The 23,328-nt window shown below is 44.7% G+C and overlaps 1 protein-coding gene across 8 annotated transcripts in view; it reads right to left on the reverse strand.

The window, feature by feature from the left end:
- Positions 1 to 19,371: 19,371 nt before the first annotated feature.
- The window catches only part of RPS6KC1 (ribosomal protein S6 kinase C1), a 92,921-nt gene continuing 88,964 nt past the window's right edge, over positions 19,372 to 23,328 (reverse strand). For all 8 annotated transcript variants that reach the window (XM_082050013.1, XM_082050011.1, XM_082050014.1 and 5 more), the window contains one exon: positions 19,372 to 22,020. In XM_082050013.1, the coding sequence (XP_081906139.1) occupies positions 21,910 to 22,020 (111 nt within the window). In that variant the 3' untranslated portion in view covers positions 19,372 to 21,909. The remainder of the gene's footprint in view (positions 22,021 to 23,328) is intronic.

Consider the following 23,328-nt stretch of genomic DNA (forward strand, 5'->3'; position numbering starts at 1 on the left):
TTGTCCTGCCACCATGGCCCTGAGGCAGTCAGAGGTGCCTTCGCTGCTGCCAGGGACCATGGCAAGCCACTGGGTCCACCCCCACCCACCAGCCTTTTCTGAAGTTTCAGGAGGAAAGGAAAAAACACAAATTTCTAAATTACCTCAAGAGTCAATAAGCATAAATGCCAAAGGGAGCTGTGCGGGCATCACGTCAGCCATTGAGGCTTTAAATGCAGACTGTGGCAGGGGGTGGCTAAAGCGTTCTGAGGGACAGGTTTGAAGACAGCGATATGTGCTGATAAACGGTTGGCAAATTCCTTGAAAGTGGAGGATTTGTGGGGCACTTCAGCTGTTCTCTTCTCCTGTTCACGGGGATGGCAGTGTTACCTCAGCAGCCCTGTCCCCAGGCAGGAGGGACACGTGTGGTGGCAGTGGCACGGGCTCCTGTCATCGGCGGTGGGGCTGTCTCTGAGTGAAACACCGCTTTTGGGCACAGATTATTGTTCCTCATATTCCTTTGTTTGCCATTGTAATCTCCGTAGTCATTCTCCTTGATAAACAAACAAGTGAAAAGATGCAATGAGGTGTAAGAATAGATTTGCACAGGGCAGACAACTGAACATTTAATTTATTTACCTCTCCTAACAGATACCTGGGGTGACATTTATTAATAAACGGCATTATCAGGTGTCTGATATGTAGCTCACAGAAATTAATTACCCAGCCCATGGTAAAACCATAACAAGCCTGCAGTGCTGTAACATTTGTGCTAATTGAAAATGAGATAAGTGCTGTGGGTGCAATTTGCATTCAATGCGGTGTATTAATTATCTTCAGTTCTCTTCATGATAAATATACCTGACTGAACCACTCTGCTAATTTACTGGGTAATAGAGTCATAAGTGGATTCCCTTAGGTGACCAACTACAGGCATTGGGCTCTTTGCAACATCAAGGCCTTCCCCTTTTCCAAGCACTTGAACGGCATAGCGAACGCAGTTCGCTTTTCTTGCAGGCTGCGTTGGAAGTGCACGGCGGCAAACTCTTTTTGTGACCGCACAGCTGCTCAGTATGAAATTAGGAAACAGCTCCCCCCTTGCCCCAAGACTTCCATACTCTGTAAAGTGGAAGAGGAGGCAGTTCGCCTCTGTCGATGGCACGCCGCAATGTTTGATGGCAGCTCCATAAGGAAAGGCCTTTTCCCCCTTACTTCTAACCCCACCCCCCCATTCATTTCACAGTCAGGTTATGGTGGGATTTAATTATGTTTTGTGTGAAATATAAATTAATTGACTCTTGTAATACCCATAATGATCAGGAAAAATCAGATTTAAAGATACTGTGTAGTTCCAGTAGATTAAGGCACTAATTGTTCTGCTCTCACCAGCTATGATTTATGTGGGGATCAGGTTACAAAACCAATATATGCTCGAGTTAAAGCTCTGTGGTACCATACAATTAGGACTAAAGCTTTTTGTAAATGGGCCCAATAATGCAAAAAGCTCTTTGCTAATCCTGGTCTTTTTAATTCAGAGGTCACACATTGTCTAAGGCAACCGCTTATACTGTACACAACCACTGTCCTTTATTCACCTTCCTCCTCTGTAGCTTGGTTATCTGAATTTGCCGCTAACCTTGGACACGCTGTTACTAATTTCAGGGTAGGTGATGGCGACGCAAGGAGATCAGGGCCAGCGCTTTGCTGTGCTGCCCCCGGAGCAGCCTGGGCACGTTGTGACTGAGAGGCGATACGTGCCTCCCCCGGCTCCCCTTCGGTGCGCAGGCTGCGGATGGGGTCAGCCGTGGGGCTCCGCTGTCAAGCGAGCAGAGATCCGGGGCGGCAGACGGACGGAGGTGACAGTCACTCCCGCAGCTGATGGGGCCAGGAGGTGGTGAGCAAACACCTCAGCCCCGGCCCGACCGGCTACATGGCAGCCTGGCAGGCAGGGAAAAGGGGCGGCAGCAGAGGAGGGGGGACAGGCTCTGCTCCCCTCCGTCACATCCACCCCACAGCCAGACACACTTTGTCATCTTTACACAGCCGGGTGCTTTTCCATCATTCTGTCCTTGTCCACGGAGTGATAAAATTCAGCTTAGCTTTCCCTGCTGAGCATTACCAGGACAGGTCTCCACCGCTCTCCATCAAGTGTGGGATATCCAGACCTGTGAATGTGCGCTCACAGGGCAGCAGAAGGCATTGGGTGGGCATGCGCTCAGTGTGCCAGAGCCGCTAAAAGGTGAGAAGGATCAATTCAATGCCAGAAGAATCGGCTTGCTTTTTCAAAAGAACATCTAAGTGCAAGAGAGCTGGAGAGAACGTGCAGGTCTACCAAAGACATGGTCACCTGTCCCCTTTTAAAACAGTGACGCCTCTCCAAGCTCTTACCCTACCTGTTTCTAAACACATCAACTGCAAATACAAGTCAGTTTCCCAAAATATTTTGTTTGGCTGACCAAATACTCTTTGTTTCTTCACTTTGGTCAATTTAATAGGGAAGTAACACTGTAACATTTTAGACCTATTTTTAAGGTGCTGATATGACCTTGACAGTGACATGTGCAAAGGCATCAGTTATATCTTCCCATCCCTTTTCTCATTCTCTGGTAAGGTATTCTTTGGAAAGATAAAACCAAAGTAATCTTGTTTCTTGGAAAGCTAGTGGGGTTGGGGGGGTGGAGTCTCCTTCTCTGGAGACATTCAAAACCCACCTGGATGCCTTCCCGTGTAACCTCATCTGGCTGTTCCTGCTCCAGCAGGGGAATTGGACTGGATGATCTTTCAAGGTCCCTTCCAATCCCTGACATTCTGTGATTCTGTGTGGTTTGGTTCAGATGACAGACAAAAATCAGAACAATTGTTTTTCCCATTCAGTGGGTAGAGGGAAGGAAAAATCAGGTGGAGCATGAATTCTCCCAACCCAAAGGTTTCCTGAAATGTTACATTGCTACAAGGACAGCAGGGCCTACCTGCTGAAGAGAGATCTTGTGATGTACTGGGGTGGCACCTCAGCCCAGAGTGAGGGCAGGGTTATCACACCCAAACCACGGCTGTCCGTGGTTTTGTCTTCTGGAAACAAGCAGGCATGGGACAACATGCACTGCACACACCTCTACCATTGACCCCTTATTACCCTCCCAGGCGCAAGCTGGTCTCCTCTCAGCTGTAACTTCCCATATGGAATCATAGAATTGATTTGGTTGGAAGACACCCTCAGGATCATTGAGTCCAGCCATAACCTAACTCTAGCACTAAACCATGTCCCTAGGAACCTCTTTTAAACACCTTTTAAACACCTCCAGGGGTGGTGACTCCACCACTTCCCTGGGCAGCCTGTTCCAATGCCTGACAATCCTTTCTGTGAAGAGTTCTTTCCTAATATCCAATCTAAACCTCCCCTGGTGCAACTTGAGCCCATTTTCTCTTGTCCTGTCACTTGCTACTTGGGAGAAGAGCCCAACACCCCCCACACTACAACCTCCTTTTGGGTAGTTGTAGACAGCGATTAGGTCTCCCCTCAGCCTCCTTTTCTCCAGGCTGAACAGCCCCAGTTCCCTCAGCTGCTCCTCATCAGACTTGTGCTTCAGGCCCCTCACCAGCCTCATCATCCTCCTCTGAACTCTCTCTAGTACCTCAATGTCTTTCTTGTGATGAGAGGCCCATAAGATATGGGCTGCAAATTCTTTTTTTCTAAAGGAAGAAATAGCCCAGCAGGGCAGGGCAGGGCAGCCACTGCACGTCTGCAGTGCCCAAGGAGCCACAGTGCAGGTGACCGAGCCACATCCTGAGCAAAAGGTGCTGCAACACCTGCATCTCTCTCCACCACGCAGCCCACCAGCAATGTCACAGCACCACACAAACACACAGCTTGCCCATGGAGCCCAGCAAGTTGTGGCAGGACTAAAGAAAAACCCTGCTCTCCTCCATCCCATTTTTGTGCTCGATGTACTAGGCCCCAGTGCCTTTGCACATGTGCAGTGGTTAAAACACTTTCCTGCTCTTTCAGGAAAGCCGGCGCTGCACAGAATAGGACGTGAGGTGCAATAGAAAAAGTGGTGGGGAAAACATGAACAAAAAAGTCTTAACTTTTTGTGTGAAGCACACATTTGCTAAATAGAATCCTAATGGCATTATTGTAGCTAAAAACAGAGACTTGAAAATGCTGTATACATTATTATGCTCATTATCTACCAACTGCAAGAATGCTGTGCTAAAACTAACTCAAAACACCTCAGGTAAGGTAATTGCTACTAATGGATTTGAAGTGTGTAAAATTGAGCGTTATTACACAGACATCACATTCTCGACTTGGTGAAGCCGTTGGATAGTGTAGTTACTGGCTCGCTCATCTCTCGATCGGGGAGAGATTTGAGGAAAAGGGCAAGCTCTCTCTCATTCATCAGTGGAAGAAAAATTCAACAACACAATGTTACAGCAGCCTGTTTGCACCTCTGTGGTTAAGATGGGGTCAGTGCTTGCTTTCTAAACCACTGCTTCAGAAAAACACCTACAAAAATTTGCTCCAGAAGTAAATCTCCCAGGGAAGACCTGAGAGTAAACTTTGCATTTGTCAACTTTTGCAACTTGTAGGTCTACAGGAAAGAATAGGGCAGGATCCTGAAAAATTATTCTGAATGAGGGGAGCCATAAATCTAAGTGACATACTCTGATGCAAATTAAGGCCTGGGCCTTCAAGATATCCTAAACCACCATAAAGCCCCGCTGTCTAATGACAGAAGACAGCGATCTTAATAGACACCCTCCTATGACGTCTGCAGGTCAGCAACTGAATCTGAACTTTGCCGAAGCCCAGGTGTGTTTGAAACAAGATTCTTGATTCACCTGCTCCAAAAATCCATATAACAAAATATATCTAATACATTTAGTTTGTTTGATATGTTTCCTTAAGGGAGGGTGGGGATTATTTTTTAATATAATTACTCTGGATAAAGATTCATGACTCCAAACACCAATTTATCTGTTTGGAGCTACATCAGCAGCCTGCAGGTTATCCTCAAAACAAGTGACTCCCAGGAGTTTTGCTGTCTTTCATGAAGGCTAAAATTAAACTCCACCAAAGCAATGTTTTCTAATCTTTGAGAAGTTAGGATAAGGCTATTTCTTATTTTAGTTATAGCATCAAAGCTACAAATTGTTGTTTGGACAAAATTATGTAAACTATTGTCATTTCAGTTAAATTGTAGAAAGAATATGTGGCCAGTACCTAATAAGTTTCAGTTCCTTCTGATTATCTTCAAGGAAATAAATTAAAAAGGCTGTGGATGAACGGGATTAAAGCAGTCTCAATCCAAATAAAGAAAGCACAAAGAAATTCGAAATCACAGCTGCAGCCAAAGGCAACGGGGCTTGTGCTTTGAACAGATAACAAGCTAAGTCCTCTGAAAAATCAGACCACGCATCTCAGATTGGGAACTTAAAATTAGTGAATACTTTTGCACTTAATCTCTTTCTGCCTCAGTTCTTCCTCATGAAATGGGGATAATACTACCACCCAATGCTTCACTGCAGCGCAGTGAAAATAAGTTCATTAATGTTTATGAAACATTCAGTTACCATAGTGATGAGTTCTATAGAAAAGCCCACATGGAAATTAATATTTCTGTCTTCAGAGCAGGGTTTGAATAGAACACATTTAGTAAGGCCTGGGGCCACACAATGAGGAGAAAAGAAAACAGTAAATAACTTGCCATTGAAAAATAAAAACAATAATCAAATCAAAATGGTCTGTTAAACAAAATCAATTTTTATAGGAATTTTTCATTTTGGTAAAAGTTACTTGGTAAAAAACTGAAGTTATTTTGCTTTTAACTTTCTCTTCTCTAGTTTTGCACTTTTGTCTTCTTATGTGGGGATAGGATTATTTTAAGGAGAGTATTCAAAGAATCCAGAAACAGCTGTCTTCTTGTTTTCAAAAATCAAACTTTTTACCCCTTTGCTTTGCCAAAAATCTGAAAAATTCTTGACACTGGTGACCTCGACATTTCCAAATTGAGTTCCTGAACCATCCTGACCCATTTAACCCAGCAACTCTTCTCATCATACACCCACAAGTCAGTTGCAGAGGGAGTGAGATGGGTTTCAAATTTTGAACCACAAAACCAGGCACTTGGCTTGGGTTGGTTGCTCAGGGAGCAGCTGCCGGCTGGAGCTGTGATAACCACCATGGCAATCAACACAACTGATCTCTCAAGTCCAGACGTTAACATCTCAGTAACAAGGACATCACAGGCAAACACAAACTTTCTTTGTGTAACGTGTAAGGTAAGAAGGAAGATGGGAAGAAACCCCATTTTAAGAAGCAAGATGACTTTGGCAGCAGAATGGTCCCACCAACAAACCACCCCCAGAGCCAGTGGCAGGTTCCTGTGGCAGGCACTGGGTGACCCACGGCAAGCAGGGGGCAGGGACATGGTTGCACAAGACTTCGCTTCGCATCATTTCAGGAGACGCTGTTAAAACTAGAACCCCATTTTTGTCCCTTCAAATTGCTTTGCAGTCAAAAAATGTGGTTTTCCTTTAGGAGAGAACTTTTGCCAAAAAACAAGCAAGGAAGAAAAATCTGAATTTCTTATCAGACTACACCTGCGTTTCATTGAAATTGATTATTCAGGTCTTTCTCCTTCTTCTCTACTTTAGTGTTTGCTCTCTCATACATTTCTGATGTTGTATCCCATAGAACTATAGCAGGAAAGTCTTCTGCAGCAGTTTTATTTTCTTTTGGCAAGCACACTCTTTTCCAAAAAACAAAGTTTTGAAATGTTACAGAATGACAAGATTGAGGTGGGGAAACTGAACTGCTGGAATTATTTATTCTGTTCATTTATTGAATTTGATACTAAGTTTGGTTTCTCACTCGCTTTTTCTTTCTGATGAGTAATGCTGTTGTCCTGTTAATGCAGCAGTTATTTTAATACTGTGGTTAAAAGGTCGATATATTTCTGGTGTTCTTAGAATAGGGAGCAGAGGACCCTGTTCATTCATGCTGAGCTTCCTCAAAGCAGAAACCCCAAGGTGTGTGGTCACCAACACCATTAAGCCCTGATTAGCTGTACTTGTCTGGGAGGTGCCTCTGCCCCTTTGTTAGCAGAGGGTGTCCCTCCTAACAAACACACCGACTGCCGCAGAGCTCAGCTCCGGGTGAAAGACAGCATTTCTAGTTGAGCATAGCGTTAAATGGGCTTGTGCAATCCACAATCACAAAATCCCGTTAAAACCAAGACGTTAACAGGATTTTAAAAACAATAAATAAATATTTTAAACCCAATAAATGTTAACAACAGTTCAAGCAGATCTAGTTAAAGCCATTCAGCTAAACAAAGGTAAGATGGGTATAATCTTTCACATTTCAGGGCAAAGTCTGAAACTAATTGGACTTTGCAGGAAACTCCACCTACGAGAAAATTAATTCATATTTCTCTGTTATACAGACAATTCTCAGACAGGCCTGGTGCTGAAAAACAGAGATGTGATTCAGCGAACACTGATTTTATTTCAGAATTCATGTGTTTGCTTATGGCTCAGGGATTTGTAGCATTGCTAGTGTCGTGTGCTCGCTGGGACAAGCTGGGAGAGAAAGAGCAGCTGTGCCTGGAGCCTTGGGGGTCCTGTTGCAGGAGTGTCCCTGTCTCACAGGCAAGGACCAAACCAGCCCATGGCTCCAAACTTGCCCCTTTGCAACAAAAAATAACACTGGCCTTTTTCACAAACTCTACGAAACTTCTCCAGGACTACAGAAGCTTTAATGTTTTCCTTTCGGAAAAGCTCTTCAAAACCAAGGAAGCCTAATTATGAGACCTGCACTCTGCTCCGCAGAGCTCTCATACCCAGAAATGATGGGAGGGCCAATTGCCAGGACTAAACATTTAACGCATCAACAGGTGTTACATGTTATGCATCAATGAGGTGTACATCAGTGAAACATAAAGACCCAGCAAGCCGGCAGCACAACTATCAACCCGAACAACACAGCCGTAAAATCCTAATTAGCCTCATACACTTGTTATGGACATTTTTATTTATTGACATGGTCAAATTAACAGGCAGCAGCATTTTATTTTAATGATAGCCTTGAAATCAGCCCAGTAAGAAAGTTAGCATTAATGTTCAGATACTGCAATGCCATCCACATGGCTATATATTTTAAAATAATACTTAAATATTGTCACCCTAATTAAGTTGCCTTGAGCACGTGAGGGAAACCTAGTTCTTAATCAATGCATATCTTCTTTGCTCTACTCCCAAGCTGTACAGAAAAAGCACCCAGCAGCTGGAATTCAGCAAGCTCCCTTGTTTTAAGTGTGCACAGCCACAGCGAGAGTGCCGGGAATAAATAGTCTTTATCTGAACACAGCCAGCCGGGGGGATCTGAGGAGTGCCCGCAAGTTGGTGGACAAGATTGGTTGCCCCCAGAGGAATAGTATACGTAGTTATATACTTCCAAAAAGCAGGTGCTTCACTGAATTATAAACTGCAGCTATAAAGATTTGTGTGCATTACCACAGAGTGGTGGATTCCTGTAAATCCAACAAAAAAGTGTCCATTAAATATTGGTGCTAGCATGGCCGTGCAGCCATTTACGAAGCAGGAGGGAATATCTCAGGATATGTATTATTGCAGTGGGGAATTAGGTGGTCAACCTAATCGCTCCTTGGGACAGGTGAAAATAAAGGAGCTGGACAGCAGCATGGTTATCAACTGGGCTAGAGAAAGCACAAAGAGCAAAAGAGAACGAAGAACATTTTACAAGGTATTTCAAGCAAGTTTACATTTCAAAGCTAGCAGAAGTTTTTGCACTTTTAGAAATTAAATGATTGCTTCATGCATTTAAAATTTACTCAGTATAGTTGCCTTCACAAAACAGATTCCCAGTTTGAAAACTTCTCATTTATCCACCTTAAACAAGAATATTCCAGAAATTGCAAAGGAAAACTGGCAAATGATCTGTGTGTAAGAGCTGAACCAAGTAAATTGCATATTTTGCATGAATTACTATAATGTGCTCTGCTTGTTGATAATTTCCATCATGTACAAAGGATCACAGTTGCAAAAAGTACCAACCTCCACATTCAGAAGTGATTCAGGTGTCTAATTTCAGAGTCCAAAATGCTGAGATGCTTCAAAAATACAGCTTGAAATCACCATCCCCTTTATCGTGCTAGAAAGTCTTACACTAAATCCTGCTCCGTGGCTTAGAGATATGGGCTCAAAATTGGAGAAGGAGAAAAGCCCTTTAGAGGTCACTTGGCTGGTCAATGGCACTCACTGAAGATGGGAGAAGGATCTGATTTGTGCCCAGAAGGGAGAAGGGTGAGGGCAGGGTGGGCATCTCGGGCTGCACAGCAGGACAGGGCAGGGACAGGCAGGGCAGCTGCTGTCCCAACATCTGCGAGGGCTCTGAGAGGGGCTGGATCACTGTCCCCACAGTGTGTCCCCATCCTGGCCAAGTCAGGATACGTTTTTATAGCTTTTCTTCAAGTGATAGCAACATCGACAGGGAGGGCCAAAAATGGGTGGGAGGAAAGGCAGTTTCCAGTATTTGTCATTATTATAGGTTATATATACAGGAAGAAAGTTAATTAAGCTTTAAAAAATCCATCACACATCAATGGGTGCATTTTAATGAGTACAAAAAGTTGAGGTGTTTACTGCCAATTAAAGTGGTTTTTAAATAAGCATTAATTAACACAGAAATTCAGAAGAAAGTTATACCTTGTCAAAGAAAGGCCAGTGCAGGCTATGCCCACTTCTGCTCCCATTCATACTCAGATAGTAATTACCACCAACCCTGTATTTTCCATAATAATGAGGAGAGGCTGTCACGGCTGTCAAACAAAAACAAAACAAAACAAAATTAAAAAAAAAAATAAAAAGGTAGCGCACAAAAATACCCTCAAACTGAAGTAAACTTTTTTTTAGAGCTGAGGGCACAGGAGGCGGCAGCGCGGAGTGAGGCGGCGAGCGGGGCAGGCCGCGGCCTCAGCACAGACAGCTGCCCAGACACAGCCCTTCCCGGGGAGCTGAGGCTTTGCTGCATGGGGAGAACCTTCCCAAACTGGAGCTACAGCCTCCATCCGGCTGAAGAAAGACCAAAGAAAGGCCAAGGAACAAGCAGTTTCATCCCTAGTGGAAGAGCTGGTTCCCCATTGAGTTGTTTTTTTCCCACAAGCAACTCGCTCCCTGCTCCACAAAGTCACGGCAAAGCGACCACTGAAAATAAGTCCAGTTTGCACGTGTACTTCCAGCTGGTGCAACTGGTGATGAGGTTGTCCCTTCTCCACTCTTTAAGCTTTTATTAACAGCTGTCGGAAGTTTCAACTCTATTCCAACAAGTGTCCCTCAGCGAGGAGCAAAGGAAGCGAATTGCCCCGTCTCTAGTCAGGTACGTTCAAATATCTTAGGAAAACCTTCCCTCCCTCAAAGTGCATCTTAGGTGCCAAATAAGGTTTTTAACCTGACGTAGTGAGAATGGTTTCTCTCCTCAGTTCCCCAGCTGTGAAGAGACAAGAATACACTGCCTTTTCAGACTACATTTTTAGACAAATCTTTCATGTAGTGTTTTTAAAATTAATTAAAAAACACAGAGAAGAAGGATGCAGATACACACATACTCCTGTTCTTCATGGCCCCGTCCTTTGGCTCGTGTGAGTTGTGTTGTTCAGACAATGTGCAGCTGTAACTATAGAGTATGTTGCAGCAGTATCTGGGTGCCTTTTTCCTATATTTTGTCCTCAGGCGATATCTGCAGTAAAATAAGAGAACATTAAAGCCCATGGAAGTTTTGTTGAACTTAGCTGGACAGGGCCTTCAGATCTTGCACTAATCTTTCTAACCTATCTGATGTGGCTAGAGAGGAATATTTTATTGCTAGAAATAGCTGAGCGATTACTTCAGAGAAAGGACGGACGTAACACAAAAGAGTTTCCAAGTACCGACAGGAAGGAGTGTTGCTCATGCGAAATTCCACATTAGGCGCTACAATAATAATAAAAAACCCACCGGCCCTTGTGATGTCTGAACTCCCCGACACTGATATATGGAGAGGGGAACAGAAGAGGAAAAAGACAGAGAGAGCAAAGCAAATACGGCGGGATGCTTACGACCAGCGTACAGGAGCCAAGTGTCACAGGTTGACCCTTTGTGTTTGCACTGAAATTTGACCGCTCCAGGCAAAATTCCTTTAGCAGTTTATACCTGGTTTGATTTCTGTTGATAATGGCTATTTCTCGTAGCATTGTGACATTTAGTGCTGTTTAATCAAGACTTCAGAGAAGAAGTTACAATTTTAATTACTAAAAAATCCATTGTAATGCATTTATGTTTTCCTTAGATGAATTTGACCTGGCTCTGACTAAAGGCTGTAATAAATAAAGTGTTATACATACAGACTCACAGCAGGAATACAGCTTGCTTTATAACAAATGGGCCACGCACATCCAAGGAAAGCACTCGCTCCTCCATGACTGCAGAAGAGCCCCGTCCCATGCTAGAAAACCTCTCAGACTTCCTAAGAGCAGAGGTGGACATGGTGGCGATCTCGGTAGCCTTCCTGGGGTGCTTGTGGTCACCCACTGTTCAGGGTAGACCTGTTGCACATTGTCTTCTGAGATTCCCATCACAGAGACACCTGGACACTGGCTTTTTCATCGTTCAGGAACAAGGAAAACAAATGAGAAAATTGCGGTGGATATAAATCATCTACATCTTTCTTATTAGGGTGAGTGTGGCACTGAGCTAGGAAGTATCTTGTAAACACCAAGCACCTAAAGGAGAGATTGAAGTGCCCAATCCTAGCAGGATCAACACTACAAAATCCTGTGGCTTCAGCCCTGTTTTTACAGGCCCTCTGTCATAAGGCTATTTGAACAGTCAGTTCCCTGAGGCTGGGAATGCTCCTTCCTTCAGGCTTGCACATGGGTTGTACAAGACCGCAGTATAAAGACAAAATAGTGGTGTCTCTCTGAACACAGAACAGGATTCTCTCTCTCATCCACCAGCCTTTTGACTTGGTGTCCTTCTCCAGCAGGTCCATTTCATGCTTGGCTGAGGCGAGGACCACACCAGTCCCATAACTAGCAAGAATCATTGGTACTTTGGCTTTTATATACCAAAAAAGTTAGTTAGCCTACAGCCCAAAATCCAGTTGAAAAAAAACAGTGGGGACAACAGCCATATTACCAACAGTAGGGCTGAAAGGTGCAAACCTGAAGAAACCTGACCTGCTTTCAGCCAGCTTCTGGAAGCTCCACTGACTGCGGACTCCAAATTGAACTGACTATGCCACCTCTCTGAGGTCACCTTTCCTCAGTCCCCCAAAAGTCTAACTTGCCTGTTGGCCTTTGCAGCTGTCACGCCCTTAACAATTATTTAAGTGGCTAACTAATCTATTTTATTAATTATATGTAAAGATACGTTGCTATTCTTCTTACAATGATGAAACATGAAGGACAAAAGGAAAGTTTTTGTTTATAAAGACTTCTAGCTGAAGGTTGGCTTATGCCCTGTGACAAAAGAGTTTGTATTACTTCCAAAGCTCCTTATTATCTTCAGGGTGTTGGCCTTTTTTTAATATTTCTCATTCATCTGGAAATATTTTCATTAGCCACATAAACTTGTACAGCTCTTGGGCTTTAACATACAAGTTATGGGGATGTACTAAAAAGAAGGGAAGATGCTTTTTAAATGCTTGCATGGAATGAAAGCAGTTTGTGCAGCAAGCCACCATTTCAGTGGGCAGGAGGCAAGTGAGAACCAAGTCCCCTTGGAAAAAGACTAAAAAATAACTGAGAGTCAAAATTGCCATCACCTGATTGATAAAAAAGAACACTCAATAAATTACTTGGTTAATAACTGGAAAACCCCGAACAAGCATACATACAGAGAGAGGAGGAGGTGGTAATTCCCTTGGAAGTAACGTGGGAGTTGTCCAGGCTCCAAAGGCTTCAAGTGAGGCTGCCTGGCCTGGGCAACAGGCAAAGCTCAGCCATTCTCATAAGACCATTTGGGGTTTTTTTAGTTAAATTAAGGCCAAAAAAAAGGTACCTGCATGCTCTGAAATCAGTGAAAATCTGATTTCTTCTGCATGCTGATCTCTGCAGCCTCATCAGAGACAGCTGACCAAGCTAAGTGTCCTTCCATAGGATATATGGGATTTTTCAGGAGTGCACGTCACTCAAGAGTAAATCTTCATTATAACTAATGCCTTGCACTGACATTAGTACTTTAAAAAAATCAAGATGTCAGATAACATTTGCTTTCCCTACACTTAGTAGAAAACTGGTAAAAAGTTTCAAAAACCAGCAGCACCACCAGGTTCAGCTCCATCAGTAGTCACAGCCGTAAGACAGACAGCTTGTCACTTACCAACAACTTCAAGCATCCACAGCCTTACATGTGATCCTGAATGAAAGGTCCATCTCCTTCACTGCCACGTAAAGATACAGAGACCGGTCTTTCTAAATACCAATTTGACATCTTATTTTTAATTTTTTGTCTGAATAAACAATAGGTTCCCTTTTTAGTGAGGCCTCCTCTTTCGGTCACCCCTCAATAATACACCTTCTGATTAGAAAATTACACACCAGAAACATTTTGAAAGGACCACAGAGACACTATGCTGTAAAGAGGGTCAGCAGAAAGTCTCAAAAGATGTCACTTTTTTTCCCATTGACTGTGTGGCAGGAGCCCCAACTTACACCACTGTCTCTATGTTTAAGTGACAAAGGTCAATTTGAAATTTCCGAAACAGAAGCAAATCCTTAATTTTAGTTACTATATTTCCAGAGATGAGGCCAACAATGTGACAAGATAGTATGCTGGTATGAAGGCGGATATTATTGTGAAACGGGAGGGAGGTCAAAAAGCCACCCCCTGACCTACGGACAGGAGGCGACCGGTAGCACAGGTTCCATACCCTCCTGCCAGAAAAGCCAAACCAAAACACACATCCTCACGTGCCTCTGCTCACATGCTGCAAACCAAGGTGTGGGACGCCCAATGGGACCACGCCGGTGCTGGTGGCGCATCACAGACGGGACCTAAGTTCTGCCAAGAGATCTGTTACCTGTATTGTAAAAAGGGATTGCCAGATTTTTTTATTATTATTATTTGAAAAAATTATACACTTTTTAGAGAAGAGGAAAAAGTATAAAGTAACCATAATAAAAAAGAACGGAGTGCTGTATTTCTAAGAGGGTCTGAACAAAAGGCACTCTGAAAACCTCACATGAAACAACTCTGAGCATTTAGAGGTTTCTCATGCATCATATTGTAAACCAGCAACTTGTTCTTTTCCAAGCTGCAGAGGTAAGAGCACGCAAATGATTAAACAGGCAGGTTTAACTACCTTGCACTGACAAGAAATTTGTCAACATGGGCTCAGTATTTATGCGGATCTGCAGCAAATACTGTGCGGCTGCAGGAGTCAAACAGCTGTCTGTCAATAAAGCTGTTCTCCTCGCTGGAACATAATAGCACAGACTCAACATGACCCTCAGAGGCCTCTTTAAGCTGCCTGGCTGTCTCCTCCTTCCCCATCCCTCCAGAGTCCTTCACCAGCAAGCTCTGATTTAAAAGGGAGGAAAAAAAATAACCCACGTATTAGAATCTATTCTATCCATCTTAATATTAAAAGTGACTTAACCCTCGGCAAGTCAGTCTACACGCACAAGCCTGAGCTAAAGCAAAGTTAGGCAAAGACAGCTTTGATTCCTGGCGTGTGAAGGGCTACTGACAATTGCTTTTAATAGAGCTTGCAACATTAATGTAGCCAGAGCCACACGCGACACCCATTAGGGCCAGGGAGAGCTCCCACACATGTATTTCAAGGAAGCAGTAGATTCCCCAGTCCCAGAAGCTGTCTTCATTACAAAAGTCTAATACATCAGAACAGAGAGAAAAGCTCAGCTTTTAGAATGCATTTTTTATTATTCAGCCTTCAGTGGAAATGTCACCTTTCTAAAGCAAGCTGTTATCATGTGTTTCCCATGCCAAACACATGGCCTCTAAGGAGAGGGTTTTATCTCTACATTTTTAGTGATTTGTATTTCTCTTTCAAGGAGCTCCATGCCTTAAGGCACCCGAAACGCTCACAGCACAAGAAGGTAAGGTTACACGAGCCGCTGCCGAAGAGGATGAAAAAAAACCACAATAAAAAACACCAGGGCTGGGAGACGGCGCAGCTTCCGACGGCAGCCGCCCTACCCGATAATTCCCCTCCTTTAGCAGATCTCATTATCATCCATTTCCTTGGTTGGGACCCTATTCTCCAAGAAGCAGGGCGCCCATCAAGCGTTGCCGCCACATGACAGGCTGCGGCGCAGCCAGCACCGCTGCCCCGGCGCCTGCCAACCAGCCAGATGCTGCCACATATTGGCATCTGGGGCCTGGAAAAGCAACCGTGCTCTCCGTTTGGCGGCGGATCCCGACGCCGACGACGACTGAAGGAGACAAAAGGAGGATAGATGGGAGAAGGGGGGCGGAAATCTCTCCTGACAATTTAACTGGTAAAGATTTAGACAAAAACCTATTGTTTAACTGCTCTCCAAATGAATAAGTTTCGGAGCAGACGGAAAAAAAAAAAAAAAAACAACAACGACACACCCAGCATGTTCTAAATACTGTCAGAGTCCAGGGTGCAAGGACAAGGGATTATTTATGAAAAGAAATAATGAGGAAACCAGATGCCTGCCTTTCTCAGCCCTCTGCACTCCAGTCACCCTGACAGGGCATGTGCAGCGCTGCTCATCAAAGACTTCTCAGCCTCAAAATGCGGGGCAGGCGCTAATTCGCTCTTCCCATCTCTGCCACTCGGCAAAATGCCCTCCGTCTTGTACAGGGGGGTCCCACAGTCCACCAGCCGCACCTGAAAGGCTGAGGGAGAAGAGCTGCAGACCTTGCCCCAGCCAGGAACAGTAACTGGATGGCCACGTTAACTGCACCTGCCAGAAGAGCACAGATTTTTTTTCTTTAAAAAAAACACAAAAGCTTATTTCCCTAACACTGAGGCTGAAACTACATGTGTGCTTAAAACAGGACGGCAAATAAGCTCTCTGTACTGGTTTTCACGAAACTAGCTTCTCTCTGTAATTGAAAGGTAAACTCCTGATCCCAGCAAAGTGGTGGAAAAACTCCCAGCGATGTTAGCGAGGCCAGGACTTCAAGCTGTGCACTTACTTTACCCTAGAAACCCGATTAGCTCGGGACTCTCTCCACAATCACAGAGCACCTGCTGTGGTGCCTACAAGGAGCCAGAGCAGCCCACGTCCTTCTCATCATGGGAACTCACATCTTGCTTTGCTTTACTGGGTCTCAGCTTTGCTAGGCCTGGCAGGACACTACAAGAAACCAGGGACTGGTCACAGGGGACTTCTCTGAGGTCAAAGCAGGTGTGAGGCTGGAAAGGAAGGAGCCCGAGGAGGCAGAGTAGTGGAGAAGGTTGAAAACCAAAACAAAACACTAAAAAATCTGGAGAAAATGTATATGCCACTTGGCTCATGGTCCACACTGTTGAAGTAGCTCTTCTCCATGCCTGGCTGGTAAAGGAAGATTATGAGCTGGCAAATGTCAGACCACAGGCAAGACTGCAAGTGGAGCATAGCTAGCCAGCACCAAGCTCTAAATCACGGCACAGTATCGGCCCCTCTCATGGAGGCTCCTTCTTTGTTATCCCACCACTCTGCAGGGCACCGTAAAACTCTCATTACCTGCACACTGCTGGGGTAAGCAATTTCCTAACCTTTTTACAATCCTTGCACTTTTATTTTGTGGGAGTAATCCTCTCTCTTTGTTTTCATCGGTACGTGGGGATAACAGCTGCACCTAATAATCCACTGCTGGGTCGCAGCATTTTGGGGCAACATTTCAGAACTGAAGGCACAGAAAAGGCGAGAAAATCTGTGGCAGGCGCTGAAGGATGTAACATAGGACATGGATGGAGGCAGCTGGGCAAACCTAGAAAATACCAGAGGGATAAATGGCTCAGCTCATGGAAGGAGATGGGAGAAGCTGGCAGAGGTGAGGTGGTACCAAGGCAAAACAGCTCTGTCTCCAAGGCAAAGCAAAACGAGGTTAGCAAGGCTTTGCTGAGGCGGACCGCTGACCTCCACAACATCTGCTCTTTCCCTGGCTGGCCCATGTTTATCCAGCTTCACCCCTTGCCAGTTGGCTTGTCTTGTTTATTGCCCCCAGAAGGACTTTTCCCAGACTTGCCAACTTTAGGATTGCAGCAGCAAGGATTCAAGGCGACTGCCCACAGCCTTCCCAAGAGGACACTAATTCCCTGCTGCCTGGTGTTGCACACTTCCCCAGCCCTCCTGCCCATCACCATGCCACTTCAGCCCTACAGCAGCAGCTCTGATCCCTCCTGACAGGTCCCTGGGCCAAGGAGATGGAGGCAGAGCTGCCATTGGAGAAGGAGAACCTGTGGTCTGCCAAGAGGCAGTGAGGTGCTGTTGGGGCAGCGCGTTAAGCCATCACCCGCTGCCGGGAGCCTGGAGCATCCTCTCTGCTGCGCCCCGATGAGCCTCCTCTGCCCGGCAGCCGGGGCACAGGAGATGGCAGCGTAGCGCGCTAGCAGGAGGTGAGACCACTGCCACCGCAGGAGCTGGAATTTTCTCGAGGACACGTCACCTTTGGGCCAAGGCTCCCCAGCTCTGCTCCTGCAGATGGCTCGGGCAGCAACCAGCCCTCCCCTGGCCCTGCGGCACAGGAGATGGCTGTGCAGTGCCAGTCTAAACCGCTGCTGCCAGCAGCAGCTGCTCAGCACCTTTTAAGCAAGTCCCATTCCCCTTCTGGGAGCTGGCTCTGCTACCCCTTCCCAAACCTCCCCTCTGCAGCCGGAGCAGCACGAGGTGCCCTGTCCTGGGGGGCTGCCCAAGCCCCCCACACACACCCCGTGTCCCCGCCACAGCTTCCAGCATCCCTGCTGCTGTTTGGCTGAGCCCCTGGCTCCCTCATCTCACCCCCATACAGGTTCAGTTACACAGGAGCTGTTCCCCAGCCTTGGGACCTTGCCAAGATGCTCGTACTCCTGCAGCGTGGTGGGGTGACACCCTCACGGGGTCCGGCCCCAGAGATGGGGTCTTAAGAAAAGTCCTACAGCAGATGCTCCTGACTGGAGAGGACTTCGGGGACTGCGGGGCACTCAGCCGGGACAGACCTGGCTGCAGGCTGAGCTGCTGGCGACCGGGTACATGCCCCCTCAGGCAGCGGCCACAAACCAGAGTTCGGCTCAGCAAAACCCACACCACAGAAACCACAAACCTGAAGAAATCAACAAACGTACTTTTCATTTCATTGCTGAAATCTCTATCATAAATCTCACCAGAGAGGAAGTTTCTCTTTCTCCAGCTTCCTACTCAGTGTCCTTGAGAAAACAAATGACACCACATTAAAAAAAAAAAAAAAAAAAAAAAAACCACACAAAAACAGTCGTTTACTTCACACTTCCCTGTACCTTGTTATGCTGAGTGCTTCATTTAGAGAGGGCTGACCTCACCAGCCTTCTTCATCCCCGTGCCCTTCGCTGCGGGGACACACCAAGGAACAGGTTTAGCGCCGGAGTGCGGAGCTGGGTGGATGTTCCGGCGCAGGTAACCCTGCCAACTCAGCATCCCAAAGGTGCGCGGAGAGTCAGCACAACAGCGACTGCTGTCTGAGAGGTGATTTTCACAGGAGATACAGGAGCTATGCTACAAGCCCAGAAGCTGTGAATACAGCCACTAAAAGTGAACAAAGTTATGCCCCTTGTCTTTCACAAGACGCAATTTCTTCTGTAGGTCTGGGCAGGGTCCCTGGTTCACCTCACAGCAGTTCTACCAAGTGCAAGCCTTCAAAGATTTTGTCTCCCATCTTTTCCTAGCAAGACACAAAAAACATTACAAAGTGGTTCAATAGGGTGCAATGAATTACCATTTTGAGATATCCTAGGTGTGCTCTCTGCCTTACCTGAACACCCACAGAACAGGAAAAATCTATAGGCCTATTTTACTGTGTTTTACATAGACTCACACTAATTCCTGTGAATAAAATGGCACTGATTTGTTTTGTTATTGTCCATTCGGTGTAACAGAAAGAAGGTGGAATGGACTTTGCACTGCTTAATAATCAGCAAAATACTCACACTAATTCCTGTGAATAAAATGACACTGATTTGTTTTGCTATTGTCCATTCGGTGTAACAGAAAGAAGGTGGAATGGACTTTGCACTGCTTAATAATCAGCAAAATAAAGATGTGCACCACAGGGCTTCATAAGCAGAACCAAAAAAGAATATCTCAAGTCACAAAAGCCACAGACAAAAAGCATTGGTTAGGCAGGAAGGATTGTCTTCAAGAGCTAAATGTAAAGTTCAGAAACCCAAGATCTGAATTAAGCTTGAAAGGTTTTGTTTATTAAAGCTATACATATAAACACCAATATAACATGATGCATGTTAAAAGGAGGGGGGAAAAAAAAAGGAAAAGACCAACTAAACACAAAGAAGCAGGATATTTTTGGTGCAATTAACTCCAGACTGTGCTTCCTTTAGCAAAACCTTTATTTCAGTCAGTGGTAAGGTTACGAAAACCAGCAGCACCTGAAAGGCTCATTTCTGGCAAACTGTCTTGCCAAGTGCCCCATTCCATTCTAGTCTCCATGATCTAGATTTACTCTCTACCAACATACTTGAAACAGAAATATTTCTGTGTCATTAACTAAACCAAATGCTTTGCAGTGAGAGTGACTGATCATCTGTTTTCTGCTGGAACATTTTCCTTCTGCTACTCACAGAAACCAGCTCATGCTCATCTGCTATTGTATCTTAACCTGCCTTTACTTGCAACTAGCACATGGGCACAACCTGAGCAAGACAGAGTTTTAAAGTCACATGGAAAATATTATTTTTTACAGTTATCACCAGACAAATGCAACGGGACAGATCAACACGGGCAATGAAATTATCTGTTGGCCAGGCCGGAGAGCCCCAGGGATGGAGTCAGGTAGCCAAGGGAAGGGAGGCTTCCCTTGAGCAACGAGTCCTCTCCAAAGTCAGAGGCCGGGCAGTGCTGGGAGGAAGCTGGGGATCAGCTCGGTCTCTGCATTAGAGATTTCCGACCCGCTCGGCACAGGAAGTCGTTCCTGTGGCTCACCTGAGGGAGTTCCTGTTATGAAGTCAGAGGGTGGTAGGTTGAGGCGCAGTCTCGGAGGGTGATGTCATCTTGGGCAGCGCTCCGTCGGCAGCGGTACCAGTGACCTGCTTACAACCTGCGGTGTTGTGACAGCCCCTCTGCTGGCCTGGCCAGCACAAGAAAGGGAAGAAAGGAAAAAAAAAAAAAAGAGGGGAGTGGAATAATTTCAAAAGGAAAAAAAAATGTTTCCAGATTTCCTTTGTTTGAGTGAAGCATTTTCCTTTTCCACTTTATTTGAATACACCGACCTGGTGTCTAACAGATGGAGACTGTGCAGATGCACTTTTGGGAGTGCCCATAAAATACATGGCTAAAATACAAATGGAGGGATACTTTTTTTTTTTTTGAGTTGTAAATTCAATAACCATTGCTGTCACCTCATTTTCCCAAAGGAATTTGCCCTTTGTTCTCCGGATAAAGCTGGAGAGAAGAAGAAAAAGAAAACAGTGGGAGCGAAGGGGACATTTAGGAAAAAACCCACAAATCCATAATCTGGACAAGCATTGCAGCGTACAGCGTTTGTACGTCAGGAACCCATACGAGCAGGGCTGCTTAGCAGCAACAGCAGCGCACAGCAAAATATTCTGCATTTCTTATGTTCTCCTCCCAATCTCCAGACCTTTCTAACAAACAACCAGGTCAGCTAATTGGCGTAGGCCCAAGTCTTACCCACTAGGGTTTGCTCAGAGATGTCACTTAGTCATTTGGCATGAGCACATCCCAGGCTTCTTCCTGTTCCAGCAGCAGAGTGGGTGAAGGCTTGCTTTGATTTATTAAGACTATTAACAAACAAACAGGAGAGTTCAGAAGCTTTCTCAAGCAGAAGAGCATGAGCAGAAAGGTTTTTTCTGAAGTGGCAGCTAAAAATAGGACACTTAGAGGAAGTAAAGTTCATTAAGTGATAAAGTGGTGGCTGCAGTGATGAGAGAAGAGTTTTTTCCTTTTTTAATCTATACATTTATTTAGCATTATGTTTTCTTGCTCCTTATTAGAGTGCTAAAGCTGTGTTTATCCGGCTGAGGAAAAGAAGATTTCCCTTTCTGTAGTGACTTTAACATGTAGCTCATCAATACAACGGAGTTAAGAGTTTTAAACAGACATTGCCAGCCAACAAAGTACAACATTTGACAGCATTATTTGCCTTTTATATGCTCTTTACACGGTTGGAAACAGTATGCCATTTTCAAGACACATTCCACAGTATTATGCAACAGCTTTCTTAATTTTGAATGGATATATTATTTTTAACATGTCAACTTTCGCACAAAGCATTTTAGTATTTTATTCAGTATATACCATTAATAAATTATTTGTTGCTTCCTCCCCCTGGTCTCCCCCAGCTGCACTTAGCATAGGGAAATGCTCTACTGACACTATAAAAGATACTTTCAACTGGCACAGTCTATAGACGCTTCAATCATCAGATGAAGCACCAGGAGCGTCCTGGTCACACATAGTGGACAAGCTGGCAGCACTAAACACGCTGCCCAGGAGTTCCATCCCAAACCACCCGCTGGTGGAAAGACTTACACACACGCAGCAACCAGTTGTTGTAAAAATAAGTTAGCACCCTGTACAACCAGTGATTCCTGTTAAAAATGTTCACTTTTGGCCTGATTGCTCCAACGTCCTTTAGTCATCACGTCCAAACGGTTTGGGACATCCAAAGGAAGCCAGTCAGGGTGCTTCTGTGCCAGGGAAACTTGTCCACTTGACCTGAGTTTGTTGAGAGGGCACGTACCTCTCATCTCAGCAGATCTGCCCATTCTATAAGGGCAAAAAACGGATGAGATTTGATGTCTTCAACACCAGCAACGCCAGCACCAAGACGCTCCGCAGGATTAAACTGCAAAAGCTTGATATAAAAAGAAGAATACAGATGATTCAGTGAGTAAGAACAAAAACAACTGCTTAAAAGTTCCAGAAAGGTCTAAGGTAAGGGACATCCTACTGTTTTCCTGCTCTATGAATTACTTTCAAGAGTGCAAAAGCATACTTGAAATTCCTAAAATCCAGTAAATGGAAGAAGACTCTCCTTTCCTTGAGTCTCAGTGTTACAGTCTTCAGAGACTACTGATCACAGCAGGCAATTCCCTGAAGCACTGCACATTGGGACTTCATTTTAAGCGTAACCTCATTTTTTAAAAAAGAGAGCAGCAGCCAAAGCCTGTGTCGGTAGAAGTCTGGACACCGCATTTGCTTCATGTGAACCTTTGCTCACACCACTGTGTTACGGCTACACTTAACTTTCTATCTCATCAGTTTTGAGTTGGTTCTAAAATCCTATGATAGTACAGACAGTTCCCTATTTCCTTAAAAAAAAACAGTTTTAAAGAGTCCTACAAATGGACTAAAACTGAAAAATCATAACCCCAATGAAAGAAACAAAACAGTGTAATGGCTTCATGGAAATTTTCTAAAATTCCGCACCTCATTTGCTTTTTAGTTGTACATCACATGCTGAATTCATGTGAAAAGGAAATTACAATATTTACATCTGTTTAAAGATACCAATCCATATAAAAGGGAATGCAAAGGTAACACTCCAAAGAGACTAATAAAGACACACAAAAATATTTTGCAGTTTTAGAGAACTGTTTATACTCTATTCAATTACAGCCAGTACAAAGGCATGATTTCTTGCTTGATTTTTCTGCAACAGCTAATAGGATAACTTCTCCCAGTTGTCACTTGGAACAATGTGTATTCGTATCCTAATGCATTCAACATCTAAGTGAGTCTACATCCATAAACATAGGAATTTACACATTTTAAGATGGCTCTGCTATTTGCAGTCACAATGTCACATAGCAAAGGTAGCTCAGTGACAGTGAATAGTGCTGCTCCAGTATCTTCCACCAGGCAGCAGAAACCGATGCGGCCAGGGCCTCTCTGCCTTCTGCTGAAATACAACCAGCACCAGCTGGGGGAAAGTGGGCACGGACACTTGTTTCCTGGAGTTTGCCCTTGCAGAATAAATTTCATCTTAGAAAGCAGATGCAACACAAACTGCAACAGCTACCTCCTGAAAAGTCGCATTTCATATTCTGCTCATAGTAAAGCATGGAGGTGCCTGAAAAAAATACCGGGCGCAAAATACCAAACCAACATAAAAATAACAACTTCATCTTTCAACAGAAATAAACAGATCTCTGTTTTCTTA

This window comes from Streptopelia decaocto, assembly GCF_964273445.1.
Source record: "Streptopelia decaocto genome assembly, chromosome: 3".
Taxonomy (NCBI): Eukaryota; Metazoa; Chordata; class Aves; order Columbiformes; family Columbidae; genus Streptopelia; species Streptopelia decaocto.